Source organism: Amphibalanus amphitrite, unplaced genomic scaffold, assembly GCF_019059575.1.
Source record: "Amphibalanus amphitrite isolate SeventyFive unplaced genomic scaffold, NRLGWU_Aamphi_draft 000748F_arrow, whole genome shotgun sequence".
Lineage (NCBI taxonomy): Eukaryota > Metazoa > Arthropoda > Thecostraca > Balanomorpha > Balanidae > Amphibalanus > Amphibalanus amphitrite.
In genome coordinates, this window is record NW_024882242.1 from 191,089 (window position 1) to 214,811 (window position 23,723).

A 23,723-nucleotide genomic window follows, 5' to 3' on the forward strand; every position below is an offset into this window, starting at 1 on the left:
AGAACAGCACCATGCGGACCTGGAGAGAGTGTTCCGCATCTTGCACGAGCACAACCTTCGCATCTCACTAGACAAGTGCGAGTTTGACCAGCCAGAAGTCACCTACCTGGGACAGCTGGTGACATCAACTGGAATTCGTCCTCCAAAGAGCAAGGTGGAGAGCATCTCAGAAATGTGCGCGCCGAAGAAGTCGGATGATCTACGCAGATTCCTGGGCATGGTCGGCTTCCACAGGCGAATGATTCCGCATTTTGCGGAGATCGTCTTCCCACTGACCGAGCTCATGCGCTTGTACCCCAAGTCGAAGGAACTACCGTGGGGCGACAGCGAAGCCAAGGCCTTCAACGGCATCAAGACAGCACTGGAGGCCGCCTGCACTCTCCACCACACTCAGCCAAACAGCGACACCTTCCAGCTTGTCACAGACTGCTCCCAAGTCGCTGCTGGTGCAGCCCTTCATCAGATGGTCGACGGCAGTGCAGTACCGGTGAGCTTTTTCTCAAAGAAGCTGTCTGCACCGCAGCGCAAGTACTCAGCCTACGACCGAGAGCTGCTGGCTGCCTATCTCGCCACGCTGCACTTCCGAGATCTGCTCGAAGGGCGGAACGTCACGCTCTTTACAGACCACAAGCCCCTGGTCACAGCCTTCCACAGTCCTCATGTGGCGAAGTCAGATCGACAGCAAAGACACTGGTGCGTCATCACCGAGTACATCGCAGACGTCAAATACATCAGGGGCGCTGACAACATCGTCGCAGACTGCCTTTCGCGCCCTGTGAACGCCGTTCAGGTTGACGCCTGTGACCTCCCAGCCATCGCCGAGGAACAGAAGAAGGACGAAGAAATCGCAACATACCAGGATCGCCTCAAAACTGTGCCGCTGCAGAATGACTCCTCAGTGCTTTGTGACGTGTCTACGCCACAGCCGAGGCCGTTCGTTCCGCTGTCATGTCGACGAAGTGTGTTCGAGAGGTATCACAATCTTTCACATCCTGGTCTGAAAGGATCACTTCGGCTCATCAAGGCAAGATACTTCTGGCCAGACATGGATCGACAGATCAAGACGTGGGTGAAGGAATGTGTGGCTTGTCAAGAAGCCAAGGTCCATCGCCACACGAAGACCGCAACTGGAGAGTTTCACCTGCCATCATCACGTTTTGAAACGGTGCACATCGACATAGTTGGACCGCTACCACCTTCATCTCAGCATGGGCAACCGTTCCCGGCGACACATCGGTATCTACTCACCTGCATCGACCGCGCTACCCGATGGGTAGAGGTCGCGCCCATTACCGACATCACTGCCACATCAGTAGCGAACGCGCTCCTCGAGACTTGGATTGCACGGTTCGGCGTCCCTCTCTACGTGGTAACTGACCGTGGAGCCCAGTTTGAAGCCGAGCTCTTCCAACTTCTGGCTGAAATGATAGGATTTCATCGCCTCCGGACATGCGCCTACAGACCGCAAAGTAATGGAATGATTGAGAGATTTCATCGCACACTAAAGACAGCACTGAAGGCGCGGAAGGAAGACTGGCTGAAGTCACTCCCAATAATTCTCTTGGGTCTGCGTGCAATGCCAAACGAGTCTGGTGCCTCACCGTTCACAGCAGTGACAGGTGGCATGCTGCTCTGTCCAAAACTGTGCTTAGGAGAACAGTCTTCAACACGTTCTTCATTCAAGATGATCCAGGAGCTGGCCCAGCACATGACGGAACTGGATTTCACCACGGCCTCCCTCGGAACCGATCACGGTGCTGTCCAGGAGCACATTCCCAAGGACTTAATGACATGCACGCATGTGTGGGTCCGAGTGGACAGGATCCAACGTCCACTCCAAGCTCCATACCAGGGACCGCTACGTGTAGCTCACAGAGGAGCAAAGACTTTTCGCATAGAACTACCGTCTGGGGCGATAGACACTGTATCAGTGGACCGACTGAAGCCCGCCTACTTCCCGCGACATGACGACACCCGGCGGCTGGTGGACAGGGAGCAGGAGCAGCCACAGCCGAGCAGTGCCGCTGAGCCCGGTCCAGCAGAATCGGTCCCTCCAGAGGTCGTGCCGGAAGCAGAGTCACCACGTACCAGAAGTGGAAGAAGGGTTCGTTTCAGAGTGGATCCAGCGACTATATTTAGCTGAGGTGGAACCCAGAAAAACGATGCTGTAGTTGTGATTTTTTCAGATTGTGTTATCTGTGACGTGTTACGTTGATTGGCACAATGTCAGCACACTACGTAACTCCGTTCTAGGTGGGGAAGTACCTGTGGTGACCCACATCCCTGAGCGGAGGTGCACACAATACTTGAGTTTGTGCTGTATGTGTAATTGTAATTTTGGTTCAGCGAAAATGTAAAAAAAGATTAGATATTCAGAATCACTTCAAAATACAAAAAGTCTTGTTTCTAACTGCAAATAAAACTTAAAACTAAAAGTATTATTTTAACTCATACCATTAACCCATAAGTGAACTGCTCTCTGTCGCCTATTCCGGTGGAATGACAAATGACCCGATAACCTGAATATCAGCGGGCTGGAACTGGCCAGAAGCGGATTCAACTAGCCCGTCACTGAGTGAGTTTTTTCAGTTAGTTTCAGTTCACTTGCCTTTCAAACTATCGTGCTGCGATGGAAATAAGATCTGCAACGTTTGACGTAACCAGCGGCAGCCTCACCCAGATACCCAAAGCCAAGCTATCCAATACCCATGGGCGTCGTCTGGAGACCTTTACTCCACAACATACCCTGCCCTGAGTCCGCCCTCAGCCCCCGGCCTGCACCGCCGTACCCTGGCGGCGCCCCTGCTCTGGCCCGTGCGGCCACGCCAGGCACGCTGTCTGGTATTCCGTGCTGCCCGCTGACGAGCGCCAGTCCAGTGCCGGGAGTGGGGACGGTCGGGACGGCGGTGGATGGGGTGCGCTCGGAGACGGTCACGCCGCCGACATGGGCCGTCCTGGTTCGTGAGGTCAAGGGTGCACCATGAACGACACCGGCCCGCCGCCGGTCCCGACGGCCGACGGTCTGGCGCAGTCGGCGCTGGCCAGCACCGACGCGTCGCGGCTGCTGGCTCTGGTGGCGCTGGCCGTGCTGGGACCGGCGCTGCACGCGCTGGCCGCTGGTCGGCTGGCGCGGCTGACCGCCGACCAGCAGGAGCTGGGCGCCGCGCGGCTGCTTCTCCTCCACACGGCGCTGGTCGGACTGCTGGCCAGCACGCTGCACGTGATCCCGCTGGCGCAGTGGTCGATGGGAGTGGGCTCGCTGGGTGAGACCACGTGTCGGCTCGGCCGGGCCGCCACCGATGCCCTATACGCCACGCAGAGTATCCTGCTGACCACGGGCCTGCTGACAGTGCTGACCCGGCCGCCCGGCCTGCTGCTGGCCGTCGTGCTGCTGGTCGTCTGGCTGCTGGGACCGGGACTCAACTTCGGCCACGTGCACTGGCGGGTGACAGCTGGGGCACCCTATGACGGCCCGTTCGTGGAGGGTGAGCATGTCGTGTATCGTGACAGTATCATCATTGATGAAGCTATTGCAGAAGCCGGTCGAGACTACGCGACTGCTGGAGATAAGTTCGCTAGCGTCACGGCCACCAGCGCACCCAGCACCACGGACCGCGCCGCAGCCGAGGCCGCGCGGGCCGCCGCGCTGGACTCAGCCATAGCGGCGGCTGTGGCTGCCGCCGGCGCAGTGTCGGCCCCTCCCGCCCCGCTGACGGGGTGTGAGGAGGAGGAGAGGGACGCGCCGCTCTGGTTCCAGAGCCGGGTGCAGGCGGCCACGGCGGCGGCGCCGCTGCTGCTGGCGCTGCCGCTGCTGCTGCTCAGCCGCCAGGAGCGGCTGCTGCCGCTGCTGGCCGTGGTCTCGGTGGTGCGCGTCGCCGGCTGCTGCGGGCAGCTGCTCCTGCTGGCGTTCGTCACCGGCCGGTCACCCGGCGGGCTGCTGGCCGGCTCAGCAGGCGCGCTGCGGGACGCTGGACTGCTGCTGGAGGCCGGCCTGCTGTTGGTGCTGTTCCGGCCGCCGCTTCCACCCCCAGCTGAGACGGCGCGGGTGGTGCAGCAGGAGCAGGGCACCGGCCCGTCCCCGCCGCGTGAACACCGGCGGCCGCTGCGGCCCCGGCCCCTCCCCAAACCGAACTCACTGCCCTGGCTGCGGCCCCGCACCGAGTCCAGCTCGTGGACCTTCTCGGAGACATGGTGAGGTGTGGCCGCAGAACGGGCCTTCATTAGAGACGTGGCGAGACGTGGTCGCCGAACGGACTGGCCGATTGGAACTGTGTTCGGTGCGAGCGGTCAGACCCGACCAAAACGGGCAACGTCCACGGCGGCCAGCCACACAAGGGTCGCTCTCCAAGCAGTATTTCGAACACTGGTGATGTGAGGGCCAGGGTAGAGTTCCACATATGGCCCGGCCCCGTGCAGTATTTCACACACAAGTGCTAAGGCGAGAGTCCTACAAAAGGGTCGTTACGAGGACGGCACTTGACATACACGTCGGAGCCGCACGCGAGGGTTTGTCCCGTGCTGTTGGCTCGGGTGCCTGTCCAGGACAGGAATCGACCTTCCAGTGCCGCGACAGCATACGAGCCTTGCGCGAGAGAACGAGAGTGACCGAACCGTGCCAGTATATCGCTGTGATCGGGGCTCGACGAACAATGGTCAACAGAGCCGGGGCATGGGTTGTAACAGGAGTTAATATCTGCTTTAGTTGTTTCAGTTTGTCACTGTTAGAAATATATCAAATAGCAGCTTTATGCCAGTCTTAGATATTTGGTACTCGTATTGCATGAACCACGCCTATCAGGAGGCATTGTTATAAATGTGCATAAGAAAAATGAGGCAGCGCTATTGATGCTTTCCCGAGAGCCACGGATATTGATCTTTGTCCCTTTGTTTGACCGTTTAATTAAGGTCAAAAGAAAATACGGAACGGTGAGACAGTCTTCCTCAGGGCTTCGTACTCATCGAATGTGCGTGCCGTTCTATGCGAAAATTGTGTTTAAGTTATGTTGTGCGGGGCATTGTGCTATGTGTTTCAGTTCTTTCAAGACAATATAGCCGTTCGATGAAGTGAGCAAGAGTCTTGCACTATAGCTTAACGAATGAAATATACACATCACATCAAAGCCAGCCCGTTTATGAGTGCGGTACGGACTCCGATTAGCCTCATCCGTAACTCGTCAGCGCGGGGCCTTTGAAGTCGTGTCCGACACTCGAGCACGGACACGGCGTTATTACCGAGCAGACCGCAGCGGTATCAGCGGGACAGTTGGCCGCCACTCAGGGGGCCATTTCCAACCGGGAACTCAGCCCACATGCACTTGACACCAGCGTCCGGCGCAAAATGTGTTCGTGCCGTACACCGATCGATGACAAAACACGAGGTCGGATTATGGCTGAATCCGCTTACGCTGACACACAGTTCGGACTTAGGCCGGCGCCATTTGGCCGGGCCGCGGCTCAGTGTGAAGGCCAGCCGGGCCGCCGGGGCCACCCACCGCTGTGCATATCGACCCTTACACGCTGTCCGCTACGAACGATACCGCTACTCCTTGTGCCACCTGGTGCCCAGAGCAGAGAACGGCCGTGGCGCACGTCTGCTGCTGGTTGAACTTTACGTAAATGGAGCACCGAGCTCGAAAATGACTGGACCCGCTTTCGCACTAAAAAACTTTCAGAATTTTAAAGTCCAATGTTGTTTTATGCCTTTTTCCAACTTCCCTCAATGATTTCACCCGAAAAAAAAAAACAGAGTCTTAAGTAAATCCCCAGACCACTAAGTCACTCTCGCGTTCCTCTCACTACTTCCCTAATTCCCCTCCTCCCTCCCTCCCTCCCCCCTCACTCACTCACTCACTCACTCACTCACTCACTCACTCACTCACTCACTCACTCACTCACTCACTCACTCACTCACTCACTCACTCACTCACTCACTCACTCACTCACTCACTCACTCACTCAGCTCTCTCCCTCTCGTCTCATTCTGCGGGCAGCTGATGGTTTCAGAAATGGACACGGACGGCGCATAGTAAACAGCCAGCAGACAAATGGACGCCAGGCTCGGGGTCACACGCACACTGAGCAAGACTGAACTGTTATCCGGTTTGTGGCGTCACGAACCGCCCACGGTGTGAACAAAACAGCCGAGCAAGAGTGAGTCGCTGCGGCTAGCTTGCAATGACGTGCACATTCGGGGTTCATAAGAGCCGTGTTCCAGTCATAAAATGGCATATCGACTGTTCCATTGGTTCTGAGTGAGTAGGTTCAGTTGGATTCTCATCGAATAACTGAAAGCCCACTTCATGATTCCCTCTCCAAACCAGTTATTCAGTTTGTAAAAGACATTAGGATCTTCCTGCCAGATCTGCATAATAGAAATGAGTTCAATGCCGTCGGGCGACAGAAACTTTACAGCGGCACTTGTGAGTGGCGCTCCCGGAGTCGTTCCTGAAATCGGTGCGATTCAGAGCCGTGGCTTGGCCGTGGCATTTTATCGACGGGCCGAGTCTGGCGGCGAATGTTACCCAGCTACCGGGGGCACTGACCTGTGCGGGCCCAGTCCGCTGCAGCGCAGTGCTTCATAAGCGACTGTATCCCGACATATTTCCCTTTGAACGGAACTACTTGCTGAACTTGTTCAACTCGCATAGAGGACATGAAAGCAATTTAAAAGCTATTTCATAGCAATACTAGCCGTTCATCATTGGATTTTGAGAAGGTCAAAAGGAATATAAATGCAGTGATCTTTAGTCCCAGATTCCATTTAGGCAGTCCTTTTGCCAGCACTATGAAAATGTACCTTAATCAAAGTCACGTCAAATCCTCGCCGTGCTGGAAAACTGATGTCGGTCCTCTAGCAACTTCTCTCTGAAAACTATAAGCTTTCAGCCCATGTACTCAGTGCTAAGCACACCGCTTACAAAGAGCTGGGTAACCGGTAATAATTTCCGTTCAGCAGAGTACTGAGGCTCTGTCTCCACTAATTTGTTCGATTCGTCCGCCGTGGCACGTCGCTCACGGGCTGTCCGCTGGACGGCTGCTCGTTAACCTGTCAGACCAAGACGTCAGGCGGCCTATGTGACTGTCAGCCGGGAATGAAGGTGAAGATCGGAAGGCCGCGACTCCCACTGGTGGGCGGCTAAGAAATGATACTGCCCAGGCGAACCATATCATCAAACGGTGCTGCGCCGACTGCTGACGTTTTACAGGCACAAAAACATGTTTGTCATGTTAGGAAATATAACAGGTATTCTTCGAACACGAATCAAATTGATGTTTGCCGAAATACATTAGTAATATTCCGCTCAAAGGGACCAACCGAGTAAAACTGCTGAAAACATAATGCAATGCTGGTCGTTGGAAAACTGAGCGGGTGAAAGGAGTGGCTCCAATGAGTGATGTGCCTACTGTATGTAATAATTGCGGCAGTCACGCAGCTGGTGTCACGCCGTCAGTTACCGAACGTTCAGTATGAGGCGGTAAATATCGGCTAATCTAATAACGTCCCACACCATGCAGTAACTCACCTGACATTGTTGTGTCGCTGCACGTGCAGATCATGAAACTGTTTCTTGGCCGTCTTGTCGGTGGCTCGCACGTCGGCCATTTTGACCATGATGCCGCGCTTGACCTCGGCGGCGATATAGGCCGGAATGACGCTCAGAAGAAGCTGCTCCTGTGGAGTGTCAGACGAGAACGGAGTGTGAGGCCCACATCTGTGATTGAGCTTCTTTAAAAGTTACGAGCCTTAACTCCAGCAGGCGCAAATATTGAATGAAGCTGGACAAGCGCGTGTCAAGTTCCTGAACGCCAGAAAGCTCGTTTCGAGACTCGATTAGATAAAAGTTCGTTTACTACAGGCAGAGTTTTTTTTTTTAGACAGCAGCTTTTCTCGAAAGCGTTTCACTCAGCTCCCTAATTCCCACTCCACTCCCGCCCCCAGGTCCACCTCTTATCTCATTGACGTAGCCCTCTCGGCCCCAGGGGCCATCCACACTCCAATCCAGCCATCCCTCACCTGGTGTTCCCTCTCACACTCCAGTTTCACCCTGGAGTCGATGCAGCGCCGGGTGGCCACCAGCGCTGCCATATGACCTGACCGGGTCATGTGGCGGTAGTAGTGGCCCACGCCGTGCGCGCAGGTCAGCAACACAGAGTCCACCAGGATCTGACAACGACGGAAACGAGAAAATACACGGCAGTGTGATAAGGCAGCAGAAGACATGAAACAGAAATGATTAGGCAGCAATAGCGCATGCTGTGGACAAAGATAATCGGTAGGCGGCAAGATGCCAGCCCAGTTGGTTTTTGGCGGCTACCGTAAACTATCAAATGTAAACAAACCGTTAACGATCGACAGCAGCTGCTGAAGATATACAAATGCAGCCTCTGTAGCTTTCCATTCAAACATGAGATATAACGCGTAAGATATAAATATAACTATATTCAACGTAGGAACACTTCTATACCTAATCTTACACAATTCCAGACCGACACATTTGTTTTACATTGTTCTTTGAAGTCCGTCGTCTGTCCAAATGGCTGGTTCACATATTGCCGTCATGTATTTTGCTTCCAGGCCATATTTACCAAGACATGCAATTTCCGATTAACATTGAAACGGAGGGAAATCTAAGAGACCATATGCTGTTTTACTCTTCTGCGTTTGTACGAGCTCAGTGATCCTCAAACATTTCTCATGAAACGTCCGGATTGCAAATGTCCGGGTGTCCGGATTGCAAATTTTATTGTCCTGAGGGGAACAGTAGAGCCCGGCTTTGTCAAAATAACTGTTAAGCTGATGGCCATGAGGAAGCACTTTAAAAATGACAACGTTTTATTTCTAGCAACCGTAAAATGGTTGCACGTTTTCCCGAATTCATCCTCTCTTTTCAAACCCATCGCCATCAGATGCTTCCCTCATCATCGTCCCTCAGCCCTAAGTCGCCTCTCCCCCTACCGTACCTATCGGCCCACCTCGCCCCTGTCTCTCCCCCTCCCCCACTGACCTGATGCCTCCCACAGGCGGTCTCCTCGGCCAGCCGGAACCCGGCGTACAGCAGTGAGGTGGCCAGCGCCTGGCCTCCGACCAGCAGCGTCGGCCCGGGCGCCATGGTGAGCTGGGCCAGCACCAGCAGACACACGGCAGCCAGCAGACGGCCGGCTGGCACGGCGCCGCCGGTCAGCGCCACCAGCAGACCGGCCAGCACGGCGGCGTGCGAGACCAGGCTGTTGGCCAGCACGGCGGAGGGAGAGGGCTGCCGCAGCAGCCAGCCGGCCGCCGACAATACCAGCAGCAGAACGCCCAGCGTCAGCAGCGTGGGCAGCAGCGTGACGTCGTCCTGGGGGAATGGGGAGGTCAGAGGTTACAGAGGCGTCAGCGGAACCAGCCCCAACTTTAGTAGAATACCCAGCGTCAGTAGTGCGGGCAGTAGAGTGACGTCGTCCTGGCACACATTAGAGGAGAAGAGAAGCACCACCATCAGCATCAGCAGTAACCAGCATTCTCGACGACAACAGGTAGTGAAACACGTAGCAACAATGTTTTACTCTGAAGAAAACAGGAGAGAATACGTTGGACGAAATTATGCCAGAAACTTGGGAAAAATGTGTCGACGGCATTAGTCGTGAGAGAATAATGCTAATCTGACGGTCGTTACGATGCGTGAGGAGAAAATATTGTTTCTAAACGTTCCTCTCCCGTCATTTGTGCCGCTGCAGGCTGAACGGCCTGGTGTCTTTGGCAGTGTCTTTGAAGACACAACTTTGACGCACTTCTGGAGTCCTCGCTTCTCGGCGTCGAGTTACCGTTTAATTTTGCGCGTGTTCGCAGGATGTCCGGGAAAGCTACCATTTGAGCTCCTCACGGCTATTTGGAAGAACGACAAATAGCCACGGGCGATCGCTCGGCGTTGACCAAAGTCAAGTGTGATGCCTGCCATTTAGGCTAGACCCTCCGGCCTCGGTATTTACATAAACATGTGCCTGGGCATAGATGCTGAAGGACTGAAACGTAAGTTGAAAAAAATCTCTTAGAATAAAAAATCTCTTGAATAAAATTTAGAACACAAAATATATTTCTCTAAAATTCAGGGCTGCGGAGTCGGAGTCGGAGTCGGAGTCGGAGTCGGAGTCGGTCGGAGTCGACAGTTGTGACCGGAGTCGGAGTCGGAGTTGGAGTCGATATTGGAAACCCCAGCCGGAGTCGGAGTCGGAGTCACGGAAAATCTGTCGACTCCGCAGCCCTGCCAGGTGTGCGGAGTCGGAGTCGGGAGTCGGAGTCGATCGGAGTCGACATTTCTGCCCGGAGTCGGAGTCGGAGTCGGAGTTGGTTTTTGAAAGCCGGAGTCGGAGTCGGAGTCGGAGTCGCCGTAAATCCATCGACTCCGCAGCCTTGCTCTAAATATTAGGTTAGATCCAGCTACATCTGCTGCAGAATAGGTATCGCTCCAGCAAAGGTTCAAGCTTATAGTGGTGATGTGGACATGCGTAAAGCTGAAAGAAGCTAATCATGGGCCTTGCCGTTGCGTTCGTTCAACATCACAGGGCCACGGCAGCTCAGGTCTTCAGTCTTCCCGGTCAAAATGAAAGCCAACATGGCTTGACTCACGTTACCATTTCGATCCAGTGAAACGAAATGCAATATAGCTCATAAATAAACCAAACGCCCACCTCGTATCTAGTGAAGCATATCGCCTACCGCACACGATAATTTTGCCACTAATTAGCGCGACGTCGAATGTAGTCATAAGCAGACCGGTTGAAAGAGACCCGCAGAGCCTAGGGGTGCGGTGCCGGACATTTCATGACAAATGCCAAGACCATCAAAGCTAGCAGCCACGGGCCGCTCATATACATGATCCCACTGAAATATGCGCGGTTGGCAGCGATGTTGGTGTGAGGATATGTTGGTGGGAGTTGCGGGGTATGACGGATATTTGATAACGCTTGCGTGCTAACGCTCCTCCGCCTTGCCTGCACGAGGAGAGTGGGTCTATTCAGCACCACTCGCCAATGAAACGTGCGGCTGACAGTAAATGCGCCGAGAGTTCCTAGCGAATTTTCTGGCTGATTTCAGCTGTCATATTCAGCCTTCCTAGAAGGCGTCTACGCTCAGATGTAAGGCAGACTATCTGGAAATGTGATGTATACCTCATCGGTACCTATGACTTACGAGTATACCTTGTTAAAATAAATCATCGACAACCACTTGCTTTCAGAGCATGCGGGCGGTTTGGGCATAGGTGCCAGCCTCAGTCGAATAAATTTGCCCAGCATGTATGTTGAGTAATGAGTGCGAAACTACTTGTTTTTTTTTTTCATCGGGAAACTAAACCGTTGACCTTAGGTCAAACCTGATGCCCTATCAGCGAAAGAACTTTCAAAAGGAGCAAGTAAATCAGCTTTCGCAGCACTGCAACTCTGTTCGTTCACGAAAACAAAACTGCGCCCATCTGTAAAAAAAAAATCGGGGAATTCGGACCCTCGATGACCTCTAGTGACCAAACCTTTGGCCTACCCTAAAAATGACCAGATATTTTTTGTTGAAGATAAGCTATGGCTAGTTTGAGCATTATTATGAATAGGTATTATGGTGTTAAAAAATGACCTTCTGCACAATGAAATTAGAGTGAAATAAGGCCAAACAAATATTATAAAAAAGTATACCTAATATTTTTGGTCTTATTTCACTCTCATTTCATTGAATCATGAGCATCAGGTCATTTTCTAACACCTAGAGATGTTTTTGGGTGATTTGTTACGCTCTCCCGAACACGGCTTACTGCCTATTATTATTACAGGAGCCGAGTTAGACTGGGGTTCTCAAATACTCCCCTCAGCAAGGCGTGGAAATCCACGAGACCAGCTGGTACGGGTTAATTATATAACTTTATCAAATTTAGGTGTTTAGAGCGCCAGCGCAGTAACCCAATTCAGATAAGCAGCTTGGTGCGAGTCTGCAAACACAATGATTATCCTCGCCGCGGCTTAGTTAACGTTACAAGTGAATAGTGCTCTATTTTGAAGCGAATAAATAATTGTTGTACGAGTACGTGTTCAAGCCAAGAACATCATAAAAGAACAATTACAGCATTGTGCATATCTTCAAACGTTTATAAGTTCAGGCACCGCTTGGAATGGAAAATTTAAGTACCATAACAAATATTGATTTTCACGAAAATATGATTCATATTTAAACGCTGTTGTGTTTTTTCGCTTTTAAACCATCAATTACCATTCACAGTTCACACCAAATAATCATTAAACCACGATTCATCCTGTGCATGAAATTAAGCTCGAGTTACAAAACGTTTAGAGGCTGGCTAAGCTCTACGTGGAAGCTTGATAACTTCTCTTCGCAGAATTAATGTCCTCCACACCAACACAGGCCATAACACAAGGGTAACGAGCGTCTTTAGATGGTCGCAGTTATTAACACAAAATTAACATAGAAGTAATAACGTGACATCAAGATCGCAGAATAGCCCAATGTTAAAAGCGATGGACTCCTCCACCGTATATAGTGCCACGTCTCGTCCTATCCCATCCCGTCTCATCCTGTCCCGTCCCGTCCGTCCCGTCCCGTCCCGTCCCGTCCCGTCCCGTCCCGTCCCGTCCCGTCCCGTCCCGTCCCGTCCCGTCCCGTCCCGTCCCGTCCCGTCCCGTCCCGTCCCGTCCGTCCCGTCCCGTCTCGTCTCGTCTCGTCTCGTCTCGTCTCGTCTCGTCTCGTCTCGTCTCGTCTCGTCTCGTCCCATCCCGTCTCGTCCCGTCCCATCTCACGATACATCCCACCGCCCAGCCTGAGCAGTGAGCAGTGAGCAGGCCATTAATCAGGTGGTCTGCGGGGCCGGCTCCTTCACCAGTGAGCGGGCGCCGTTTACTCCGCAGCCGAGAGCGCTCCCTCCGGACTGAGCGCGGCTATCTCGCCCCGACATCCGTCCCGAGGCTGATGAGCTCGGCAGTCAGCAGCAAACATCACCCACAGACGGAGACGAAATGTATGCACCCGATTCGCGGCAATCGCGCCTCTCCGAGCACGCGAGAAAAGCTTGATAAAGCGGCCCCGGCTAGAACGGAAATTAGGAGAGAGCTGGAGCCAGTGCACGCCACAAACTCATCACTGGTTGGTCGTCAACTTCCTAGCAGGCAGAGCGTGCGCAGAGGTCTGGTTCTTGTGCTGTTCCCCAGATGCGGTGAGTTCAATGTGATCGGAAAAATATAATGAGCAGTATCCATGCGGAATTTAATATGTAAAGAAGGAGATCGTATGCCGTATATTGGCGACCACAGGCCACAGATAGGCAAGTGTTTCATGTCAACGTCGATGTAATCTGATCGCCGCATGTAGAAAATCTGTTTGAAGGCATGACAACCGAATTGGAAGTGAAATAAATATTATTTCAGGTTTCCTTTCGTGACATGTCTTTTGTTCTCCATGGTCTATGCTTGTTACTATAATTGTTAAACAGCTATTTATAACTGGGGTTAGACACTGGGGTTGAAATAGGCACCGTGTTCCGTCCTTACTGGAATCAAGGCAAATAAGTACGCCTCGTTCAAAGGACCGTTTCAGTACCCACGAGCGCTACGACAAACCAAATTGAGGGAGCCCGATATTCAGCTCATCTGCAGTGCTATAGCCTATAGCTAATATAGGTAATAGGTATATATCGTAACGGGTATCGTGTAGAGCATAGGTATTATCGTATGGAAGCCACCAACTAGCCCGTAAGGTTTTCTTTGCACTGAAAATACAGGTAGGACAGAAAACATGCAGATATAAATAAATTTTAAACATCGATATACTCTCCAACGTACTAATAGTGTCCCAATGTCACGTCTACAACGTTCCTTCAGAATGTCCTTTGCATTTGCAAACAACCCGGATCGATCCGCTGTCACTCACGGCCACAAACACTTTTCAATGATTCAGCGCTCAATTAGCGAGTATCCCAAATCAATGCCAGGTCACCGTTCAAGCCACTGTCTACCTGCGGCTGAGTCACAAAGACACATTGTGAATAGCGTGCATGCATGGTATATGTGCATGTGTGTAGGCATCATGCCTATACTGCAATGGCAAGTCCTGCAGGTCTTGGCCAAGACTGAGCGGCAAAACAGATACATTAACCGCTGCATGCACCTGTCACTTATACCCGTAACCGATGTGTGGGTCAAAGTAAGCTGATGGCATCACTGTGTCTGTGTTACAAGACACTGATGACGCAGCACTTTCTGTATGTGGATCAGAATACATTGATCACGTTACCATATCCGTGTGTGAATCAGAGTTCACTGGTGACGTCACTTTTCTGGATGTGGATCAGTTACTGATGACGTCACCATACCTCGTCCTGTATGTGTTATATAATACACTGACGAATCACCATATAGCTGTGTGTATGTACGTAAAACAGAAAACGCTGATGACGGCACTGTACCTGTGTATGGAGCAGAGTAGGTACACTGATGACGTCACTGTACCTGTGTGTGGATCAGGATACACTTATGACGTCACTGTACCTGTGTATGGAGCAGCAGGACGCAGCTGAGCATGGAGGCGCCGGTGACACCCTGGTAGGTGACGAACAGCGTCAGTCTCAGCCGCGCCAGATAACGCGAGAACAGGGCGTCCATGTCCATCGCTGGGCGTCTAGAGGTCACCAGAGGTCACCAGAGGTCACCGGAGGTCAGCAGAGGCCACCATTGATCCAGATCCGAGCCTGAAATACAAGCTCCGGTTAGACGTTGTCGCCAACGTATATTTTGCAGCGGAAGTTAAAAAGAGTTACGAATTGAGAACGCATTGTTTGGTTGGTTGGACCTGCATTTACCGTCTGGGACTGTTGCTTCATTCAGCCTAAAAACATCGCCGCTCAATGTTACCCAGGGCACGACTCATTGCTCGTAGAAAAAGTTTCAAAGAATGAAATAAATATCTAACGCGTACCAATATTACATCTTTGTAAAAAGCGTAGCACAAAGATCGGCATAAAGGCCGAGGCTTCAACACATTTCCGATGAGTCATTCCATCCAGCCGACGCGACCCGAGCAAGAAATGAAAGCCTGAGTAGGTATCGATCGAAGGTTAGTTGCCGCAGTGAAGAAATGGAAGCACCGATACCACTTTGGTCGGCCGTGCGTTCCCTGAGAAGTTGTTGCGAGGCGCGCAACGTATAGCGCTTTTATTTCGGTGCAGATTCGAACCTTAAAGTAGCACAGTTTGCTAGAAAAGAAAATCCAAAACATATACGTCTTACTTACAACATAGAGCAAAGTTGCGATGGTCTGCACATAAAAGGCTGCACTAACAGGTCCCGTTTTTGCCGACTTTTGGATCATTGACCTGACCTGGAAGGTCAACCGATGACTTAGGACCTTAAATTTGGGTAACATCGGCTTCCTCTCGTCACGGGCAGCACGTACGTTTTTTTATGCGAAGCTCTAGCTCGATCACGGGCCAAACGCAAAGGGGTCGTACCCCCCCCCCCCCCCCCGTGCCGTAAAAGGGCGCAAAATGGCCTGTGCCGGCTAGGGTTAAAAACAAACACTTCAACTTTTAGCCTTGTCTCAAGCTCCTTTGGCGCTGTTGTTTTAAACTCGTAGCGCTGCAATAATTGTGCTTACTCGCAGCCTTTGATATAATGTCATTTGATATTGATATTGATAACGTAACCTTTGATATAATGTCATTGTTCGTGAAAGACGTGAATCGTGTATGCTTCGGGCTCGCTACAAGTACGCATCGACGATTGTCAGTCAGGAGAACAGTTGCTATTACATAAATCTTTGTACTTTTCTGCACCTATAGCTAAGTCGCAATCTAATCAATTGGAGCACAAAGGACGGTGCGATACACACATGTTCGTAAGTGTGCACGTAATCCACTTTCAATAAGAGGCTGGATTTAATTAAATAACATGTATAATGTCGCAGGTGTATGTCGCACAAAAGTCCTTCCCCTGCACAATACAGCGCCTGGCGATGTGTCTGGGTCTGACGTTTGATAACAACTTTCCGCGCGCACGTCCTACCCATGTCAAGATATGTGACATTTGCCCATGTCGTAGAACAATCGGACTCGTATCCAGTTCTTGGAACTCGTCGAGCAGTAGAGATGTCGTCCCCGTCCTTTTCAACAGTCTTACTCTCAGAGAGAGAGCAAAAAGCACACGTAAATGGCCGACTTCTCCAAGTACCTAATTAAACTCACATCTCTGACAGAGGCTTAGATGATGTTAGTATAATTCGGAAACCACTAGTTACATATGTGAAACAGTCCTTATCTCTGTTTTTTACGAATTGCATAGCTTCAGACATAGACCACTATATACAGATATATAGTGGTCTATGCTTCAGAATATGCAATAACCATTTGGACGCTTCTTTGTTCCATAGTTTGATGCGGGAACTACCGTTTTACTGCTACTCTCAGACAATACTCGTAAGTGATCAATATAAGGCACAACTTAAGCTATAAAACAAAATATAAGCATCAAAGTGTATAACAAAAGAAACACAAGCCACGGGCATTTAAAAAAAAAAACAGAAAGCAATGAGTAAAATGTCACAATCTTGGTCACAACGTGATTTTGTACCAGATGAGAGCGTCAGATAATTCAGGGAACATGTCATCCATGATCGGTGATCCAAACCAGCAGATCTTTCGCAGCGTCATAACGAGCGACAGTGAGCCCAGCGCGGCGCAACGACCGGAACATCACTGCCCCGATCGCTGACTTTGGCAAAGACGGGCGTCAGATTGGCAAAACTAGTGACGTCATCACGAGCTGCTATGGCTGACGCACGCGGCCCCATCGCTATCAAAATACGCACAGCCTATCCTGACAAACTGCGTAAATTTACGGGAGAGTTTAAAAACAGGCGGTAGGTTGCATACTATGACGATGGACAGGTAGCATAGATAAGATACACTAGTCGCGAACGTCATGCCATTTTTTCTGTCTTCAGAACTGGGGGTCTGTGTCCACCTTAACGCAATTTTAACGTAACGCCCACGTAGTAAGGAAAGCTATGCTAACTTGTCCATCGCTCGGTTGATGATTGCCCCTCCCTTTGTCAGCCAAGACTGGGGATGCCATTGTTTGTTTAGCCCCATCAGAGCAATTAAGTTTGAACATGGCGCTAATGTAAACGATAATTTTAACCAGACCAGTCACGTAATGGTGACCTTGATGTCAACCAAATCATGTGTCGGGTCACGGATTTTCAATAAGCTATTTTTTATTTATGCCACATTTTCGGATGTAAGAGGATAATTTGTGAAAGGAACCGGAGCCATAGAAGTGTTGGTCGCGTTCAAGAAAACGTCTTAGCTTATGCCTTCTATCGCAATATGCTCGTTCGTTATCCATTATCAATTCCTAACAAGCAATCTCACTGCTTCTTTTGTAGTCCAAATCACATTATTCCACGTTAATGGATTTTCCTTGATTTTTCCACTTATGCCGGATTCGTTTTATTCTGTCGTCTAAATCAGGCGCGACTGTGAGGGCAATGTGCAGACAGCTTCAATGGCGAGATTCGCATCACGTTTCAGCAGGTCCGGTACCGACGGCCCATATTACTGTGGCTGACATATGGTCAACAACAGCACACAGGAGCTGATTTCCACCGGCGCATACATCACTCGAGGCTCTCTGCAGATGCTCCAAAACACACTCCAAGCTCTCGGCTCGCCGAAAGCCGGCTCTCTGGCAGCGTAAATTTGCTATCGCAACATCAGCTCAGCCACAGCGGCAGGGCTTTAACGCCAGACAAGCTAGACTCGGGCCAATACAAGCATGAGAACGCCTTAGAAGGGTGCCTTCGGTTACCACGGGTATGCAACGATACACAAAAGGTTTACTGAATAACATGAAAAACGAGTTCCAAAAGATAAAAAGCCATGCTATGAAAATAATAGCCAAAAATACAAAGCAATTATAGTATAAACACCCAGAAAATTACTTGGGATGCTACGTCTACATACCCATGTGTGCCTTAGGAAAATGTCGCGATGTGTGCGCGTGTGTGTGTCCCGTGTGTATGTAGGAAATTAACTGCTGACCCAACGCCGACACACGCAATAAGGCAGCCTGTTTGCGGGTCGTCAATGTCCAATCAGGGGGTCTGACACAGCGCGAGCCGGTGGCTCGGTGACCTCGGGAGGGACGGCGACCGGCGACGGTCGTGTCGACGTTCCGTCAGACCCGAGTCTGGCAAGCCAAACACGCAACGCTCGAGCTGTCAGGCGGACACGTTAGTGGAAAAGTCGGTGCCGGCGGCCGGACGCGTCTCATTTCCCCGGCCACGAAAGCGGAGGCGGCTGAGCGCGACTGTTTAGAGTTGCCCCGGTCGTTCGTGTTCCCGTCGCTGATGGAGGTGCGGTGTTGGCGGGCACGCGGTCCGGGCAGTTGGCTGCCGATCGGTCTCGTCAGTCGCTGTCAGCGGCTGCCCGAGCGCGACTGTCAGCTACCTTAGCACGACTGTCAGCCCGTCAGCCGTTAGAGCACAGCCGTCAGATGGCCGGCAGGGTCCGTATGTCTGTCGTATTCAGCAGCCATGCTTGGAACGCACAAGCGAGCAGCGCAGCAGGGAAGTCCCATAATTCCAATTTCCACGCCAAACAATCTATGAAGACGCAACTTCGCGGACCTTTAGCTGCATTAGTTCAAGCTTTATTAAAATAACACTTTGTACAAGAATTTTAAAATACGGACAGCTTGGCATTTAATTACCTACCGATGGTGACTGGACTTTTAACCTGACCTAGAAGTTATCAAGCTTTTCCCAGGAATTTTGATGCTCTTTCGAACATACGGCTTACCGCTTGTCGCTATAGGCGTCACAGGACCGGCAATCCGCATGCATCAGCTACGGGTGTAAAAACGCCTCCCCCCTCTCCGCCTTGATTTATAAAAACGGAGCACCCTCGGGGGACTTAATGTCTTTCGGTGCGAGAAAAAATAAACAAATTCAATTTGAAACCGTCTTTCAACGCTCGACCTCTGCCTTGACCGGGTACTCTTACGAGTAGCTGTCTCCCGCCCTTCCCCTTCTTCTCAACGAATTAATGGAGCCCAAGGCACTGAACCCGTGGCAAAAAAGTCACATTGCAGCGCTAAGTGGGCGCAATGGAACTGAGCTGCTCAATTTAGCTTTGTATTGCGGTCATTTAAAACCAATGAAGGTCACAGTTAGTTACTTAGAAGTCCAGAAAGTCAGGAGCACCTGGGCACTCGGCAAAATTGACATCATGCTCACGCTCCTATACTGAGCTCGCAGATCTGGTAGTCCAGTATATAGCACTAAAGTGCGTTTACAAGTGATCGATGAGAAGAGCTCTACTTAATTGCTGCCAATATCGCCACTACATTACTAAATAATACTGTTCGCCCTAAAAGCTTTCAAGGGATTCGTCAATCACCGGATAAACATAGCAACAACTATCTATCATTATCTCGTTAATATTACCACAAATAAATATATCAACGTCAAACGGACATTACATACTGTGTGGTGTAACCATGTAAAAAATAACATGCGCAATATCACGAGTAGCCTGTAGACTGCATCAATCTAATCACATTTGCATCAAGCCGAACAAATCACCGACGTCTTAAAAAAGCTCTATCCTTGAGGTCGTCGCCCCACGCGCCGTTCTTTTCCGGTCAAAGTCGGGAGCGGGTCGGGATGGATGTCGGCGATTCGTCGGAGCCACTGCACTCGCAGATCGGAGTCGGACCCGCATCTCATCGTGTGCCGCTCGGCTAGAGATCAGTCCCCGATCGGTGTCAGACGTATGGGGCTCCACTCGGGCGAGTCCGCATGCAGAGACGGATCGGACGATGATAGCCGTTTTCACGACGGCCATCTGGTACACATTTGGTGCACATCTGGTGCAGATTAAGTGCAGATTTGGTCAAATTAGGTTCAGTGTGTCGCTTGGTAGCTATCAGCTAGGGTTGCACTATTTGCTTATATGCCTGCTTTGTCATATTATCAGAGAGTATCATCGGTTGAAACACTGAAATAAATTCATAAAATAAAGATGTTTGCTGTAAAAGAGATTAGGTGCAGATTTGGTCAAATTAGGTGCACTCGCCGAAAAGCCCGTCGTGAAAACGGCTGATAGCATTTTCCACGGCGAAAATCTGTTGCAGTTTGCCGTTGTCTAACACAAATTCAGAATTTTTAACGCACACGCCATTTTTATGATTAAAGCAAAGACTTCCTATGCGCTAAACCGCTTTGTGTATATTCTGATATGGGCACAATGCCGTTTTGAAACGTCTTTATTGTGAAACACAAGCAAAGTTAGCTTCTTTGTCAGAGAAAGGTCAGACTTTTCAAACAGCTGTAGAGTTAGATTGTCTGGAGCTTGCTAAAGAAAAGGCGACCGTTTGACCTAACTTGTTCAAGAACTTAACATGGCATTCTTCAAGACTCAAGTCATTTGCATATCTCTGTATAACTTTATATCGGGTCTGAGGCTAAATTAATTTAATGTTTTGATAATAAAATCGAGCACAAAGGTGAAAGGTGAAATAATGCATTATACTTCTTGTACTTCACTAACTATTTAATGAAGTCCATTTGATACTTTCCAAACGCGATAAACTGTGCCTTTAACCAGTCATGTCTGTGCATGACAGTGCAAGACAGCCGTCGGTATCTAGGAAGTAAGAACTGTGAAATTATGAATCATGAAAAAGCCATATTACACTTGAGAGCCAGAATATCTTTAGAGGCGACGAGATGACACGTTTCGCAAAGACAGAAACCGTCAATGATTGACCTCGTTCCTATTAGAGTTCTGCACGGCTGCAATTTTCCACAGCCTAGCCGCCCCGCAGCCATGGCTCCACAGCCACAGCCGCCCACAGCCGTGGCAAACTGTGGGCAGCCAGCCGTCAGCCGGCCGTGGATACTTTCAATGAAATGCAACCAAATAGTATATAATAAGTTGTTTTTAGTTGAAACATATAGCCAAAAGCACATTGCAATCGGCTATAGATTCTCAAGCTCATGAAGCATCATAGGTTAAGTGGTTGTGTATCTGGCTTTAGGCCGAAGGCCTGAAGCCTGATGCGCAACGCATGCCTATTGCCTACACAAGCCCTTGCAAGGGGTTAAGAAAGATGGGTAGGTACCTAGGTACCTACAACAACAGAAACAATAAACAACGAACCAGAATAGAAGCACTAGCAGTGTAGACATCTAATGCCAAATCCTGAAGCATGGTTGTGGGACAGAACAACAGACCATGATGCTTTTCATTATCAATGTTAGGTATGGAAAATGAAACTCAAGTTGATGGACTGTCAAACAGAGATTGTCTAGTCAAAACTCTTGCTTCTTTCTTACCTTGCATATTTTCTGGGGTGTGATATGCCAGACTTGAAGCAGCCTTCTGGGCAAGTCTCAAACTAATTTGATATGCAAGGCATCAAAACACTAGTGAGCATCCAAGAAAGAAAAACATTCTTCTATTTTGATTTTTCCAAATAATGATCTTCGCTCAAATCCCCCAAGGACGTGCGAGCCACAATTACCTCTTTTAATCAAAAATTTTACTTGAGTTTTTAATGACGTCAATAGCAAAGAAGTGGCAATAAATTGTTTTGTGTCACTATAAACAGCCATAAAAATTATAATTAATAAATAATAATGCTACGTAGTCAAAAACTTGCTTTCAAATAAAGAGTAAGTATCAAATTTATACATTTTCAGAAGAAGACGTCATTTTATTAGTAAAGTCAACAGCTCGCGTAAGAAATATTGTGTTCAGGGTTTTCACCGTCATGTGAATTACGTGTTCAGGGTTTTCACCATCATGTGAATTAACCGTAAGTAAGGTTCATGTTCACTTATAATCTAATTCCATTGGCTTATTTGATCAGCATTTTCTGTTAGCGGTCACTCACACACCAGTTAGAACATAAAGCGCCAGTTTTATATTATGTAATTGGACTTGCCGAAAATCCAGAAATACATCTAAGAGTTATGTTAGATAATATTTTATGAAGCCTTTACCTGCCTTTACCTAGGCGTGATTTCTTTTTCTATTACCTGAAAGAATTATTGAACGCTCATCTTCAATAGCTGTAAGGTGCTCTCCTAATGACCAGGTGAGATTGATTTGAGAGGGATGTGACAATGCAACATGCTGCATTTTCTGAAACTGTCAAGCTCTTGATGATGAAGGAACAATTGGTACCTATAATTAGTATTCTGTACCAGAGTGCAAACTCCCCTACAACAAATGGTAAAACCATTACAGGTTTTCAAAGGCTTCACCACTTTCAATGTTGCTGGGCATCCTTTGCATGATTTTTACAGGCTAGACTGCTTATCAGAATGTGAGATTAAGGATTTAAAATTTTATATTGGAGTACTTAAGATTGAGCTTGAAATCTCACAGCCGTGGCCACAGCCGTAGCCGTGTTCTTGGAGATATTTGCAGCCGCCCCGGCCCACAGCCGTGGGGCTGCAGCCAGCCGCGGCTGCAGCCGGCCGGTGCAGACCTCTAGTTCCTATCATCACCACGTGCCACCAAAGTGCGATGCAGCCCATCCATGGAGCCGAGCCAGGCCACAAAGCCATCCGTTCCGGCCTAAAACAGAGCTGACCGGCTGCATCGGACGGGCACGCTTCAGCAAGCGTGGCACCGACCTGCGATGGCCTGGATTATCACGGGAAGGCCCCAATCTCGGCCATCACACCTGGAGACCTTCTAGATCGGTTCAGCGGGCACCAGTTTCCAAGAAAGCCTTCTGTCTGCATGGCAGTCGAAAGTCATCCGTGCTCAGCCAAAATGAAAGAACGCATTTTAAGTGTAGATGCCTAGAGGATGTCAAGAATGTCATGAATAAGTGAAAAGTAAAGAATAGTAGGCAATAAGCATGTCTTCCAGTGATACCGGGCTCGTGACGAACAGCTGAAACCTAAATCGTCAGTTAAAAATTATTTACTGGATTTGTGATATGGCACGTATGAGAAGGGAGCTTACCTTACAATGTCTAATTTTTACGCACTCTTCTCGTGTATTATTCGAAAATGGTAGAAATAGTTGCGCAATTTTAGGCAAAGTCGCATTTTATCCTTCAATTGTTATAATGCCTAATTGACAGAATACGATACGTTGAGCTTGATCTAACAAAGATAAACATTTTGCCCAAATTACACCTCATTCAGCACACTCCCCGTGTCACTGTCACTCACCTCAGTCGGTCGTCTGCCGGTCCCTCCGCGCGCCCAGCCCTCTCCTGACCGCCGCTCCGTCACTCGCCCGAGGGCACACCTCAGCCGTCGGCCGGTACCTCCACACCGCCTCGGGGCACGGCAACAAGTGATAGCCGCCGGCGGTGCGAGTCGGCCGGCCGGCGCCGACGAGACCCCCCCCCCGCCCGCTGACCCGCCCCCCTCCCCGGAGACACAGGTCAGGGACGGGCGGAAGGTTGGCACTACGGAAGTGTGCATGGAGACGTGAGGCAGTTCGGGACTGGGGAATGCGAATTGAATGCAGCTCCGGGGAAGAAATGGCTGAAGTGAACAGTTCTGCTGACGTTCTGTGACGATAGCTGAAACACTCTGCATTCTGCAAGTTCCCTGACATATTGAATGGAATAGATGATTTATTTAGCCATTGCACTGTAAATGCGACATACGAAAAAGCTAATTAGTATGCATCATTTGCTACTTATGCCATTCCTACCTATCC

The 23,723-nt window shown here is 50.0% G+C and overlaps 1 protein-coding gene across 1 annotated transcript in view; it reads right to left on the bottom strand.

The window, feature by feature from the left end:
* Window positions 1-23,388, bottom strand: part of LOC122365552 (adenylate cyclase type 2-like) — a 69,878-nt gene extending 46,490 nt beyond the window's left edge. The window contains exons 1-5 of the mRNA XM_043336842.1: window positions 23,225-23,388; window positions 14,521-14,720; window positions 9,006-9,338; window positions 8,015-8,164; window positions 7,524-7,672 (exon numbers count right to left, since the gene is read on the bottom strand). Of these exons, the coding sequence (XP_043192777.1) occupies window positions 7,524-7,672; window positions 8,015-8,164; window positions 9,006-9,338; window positions 14,521-14,640 (752 nt within the window). The 5' untranslated portion in view covers window positions 14,641-14,720; window positions 23,225-23,388. The remainder of the gene's footprint in view (window positions 1-7,523; window positions 7,673-8,014; window positions 8,165-9,005; window positions 9,339-14,520; window positions 14,721-23,224) is intronic.
* Window positions 23,389-23,723: the final 335 nt, after the last annotated feature.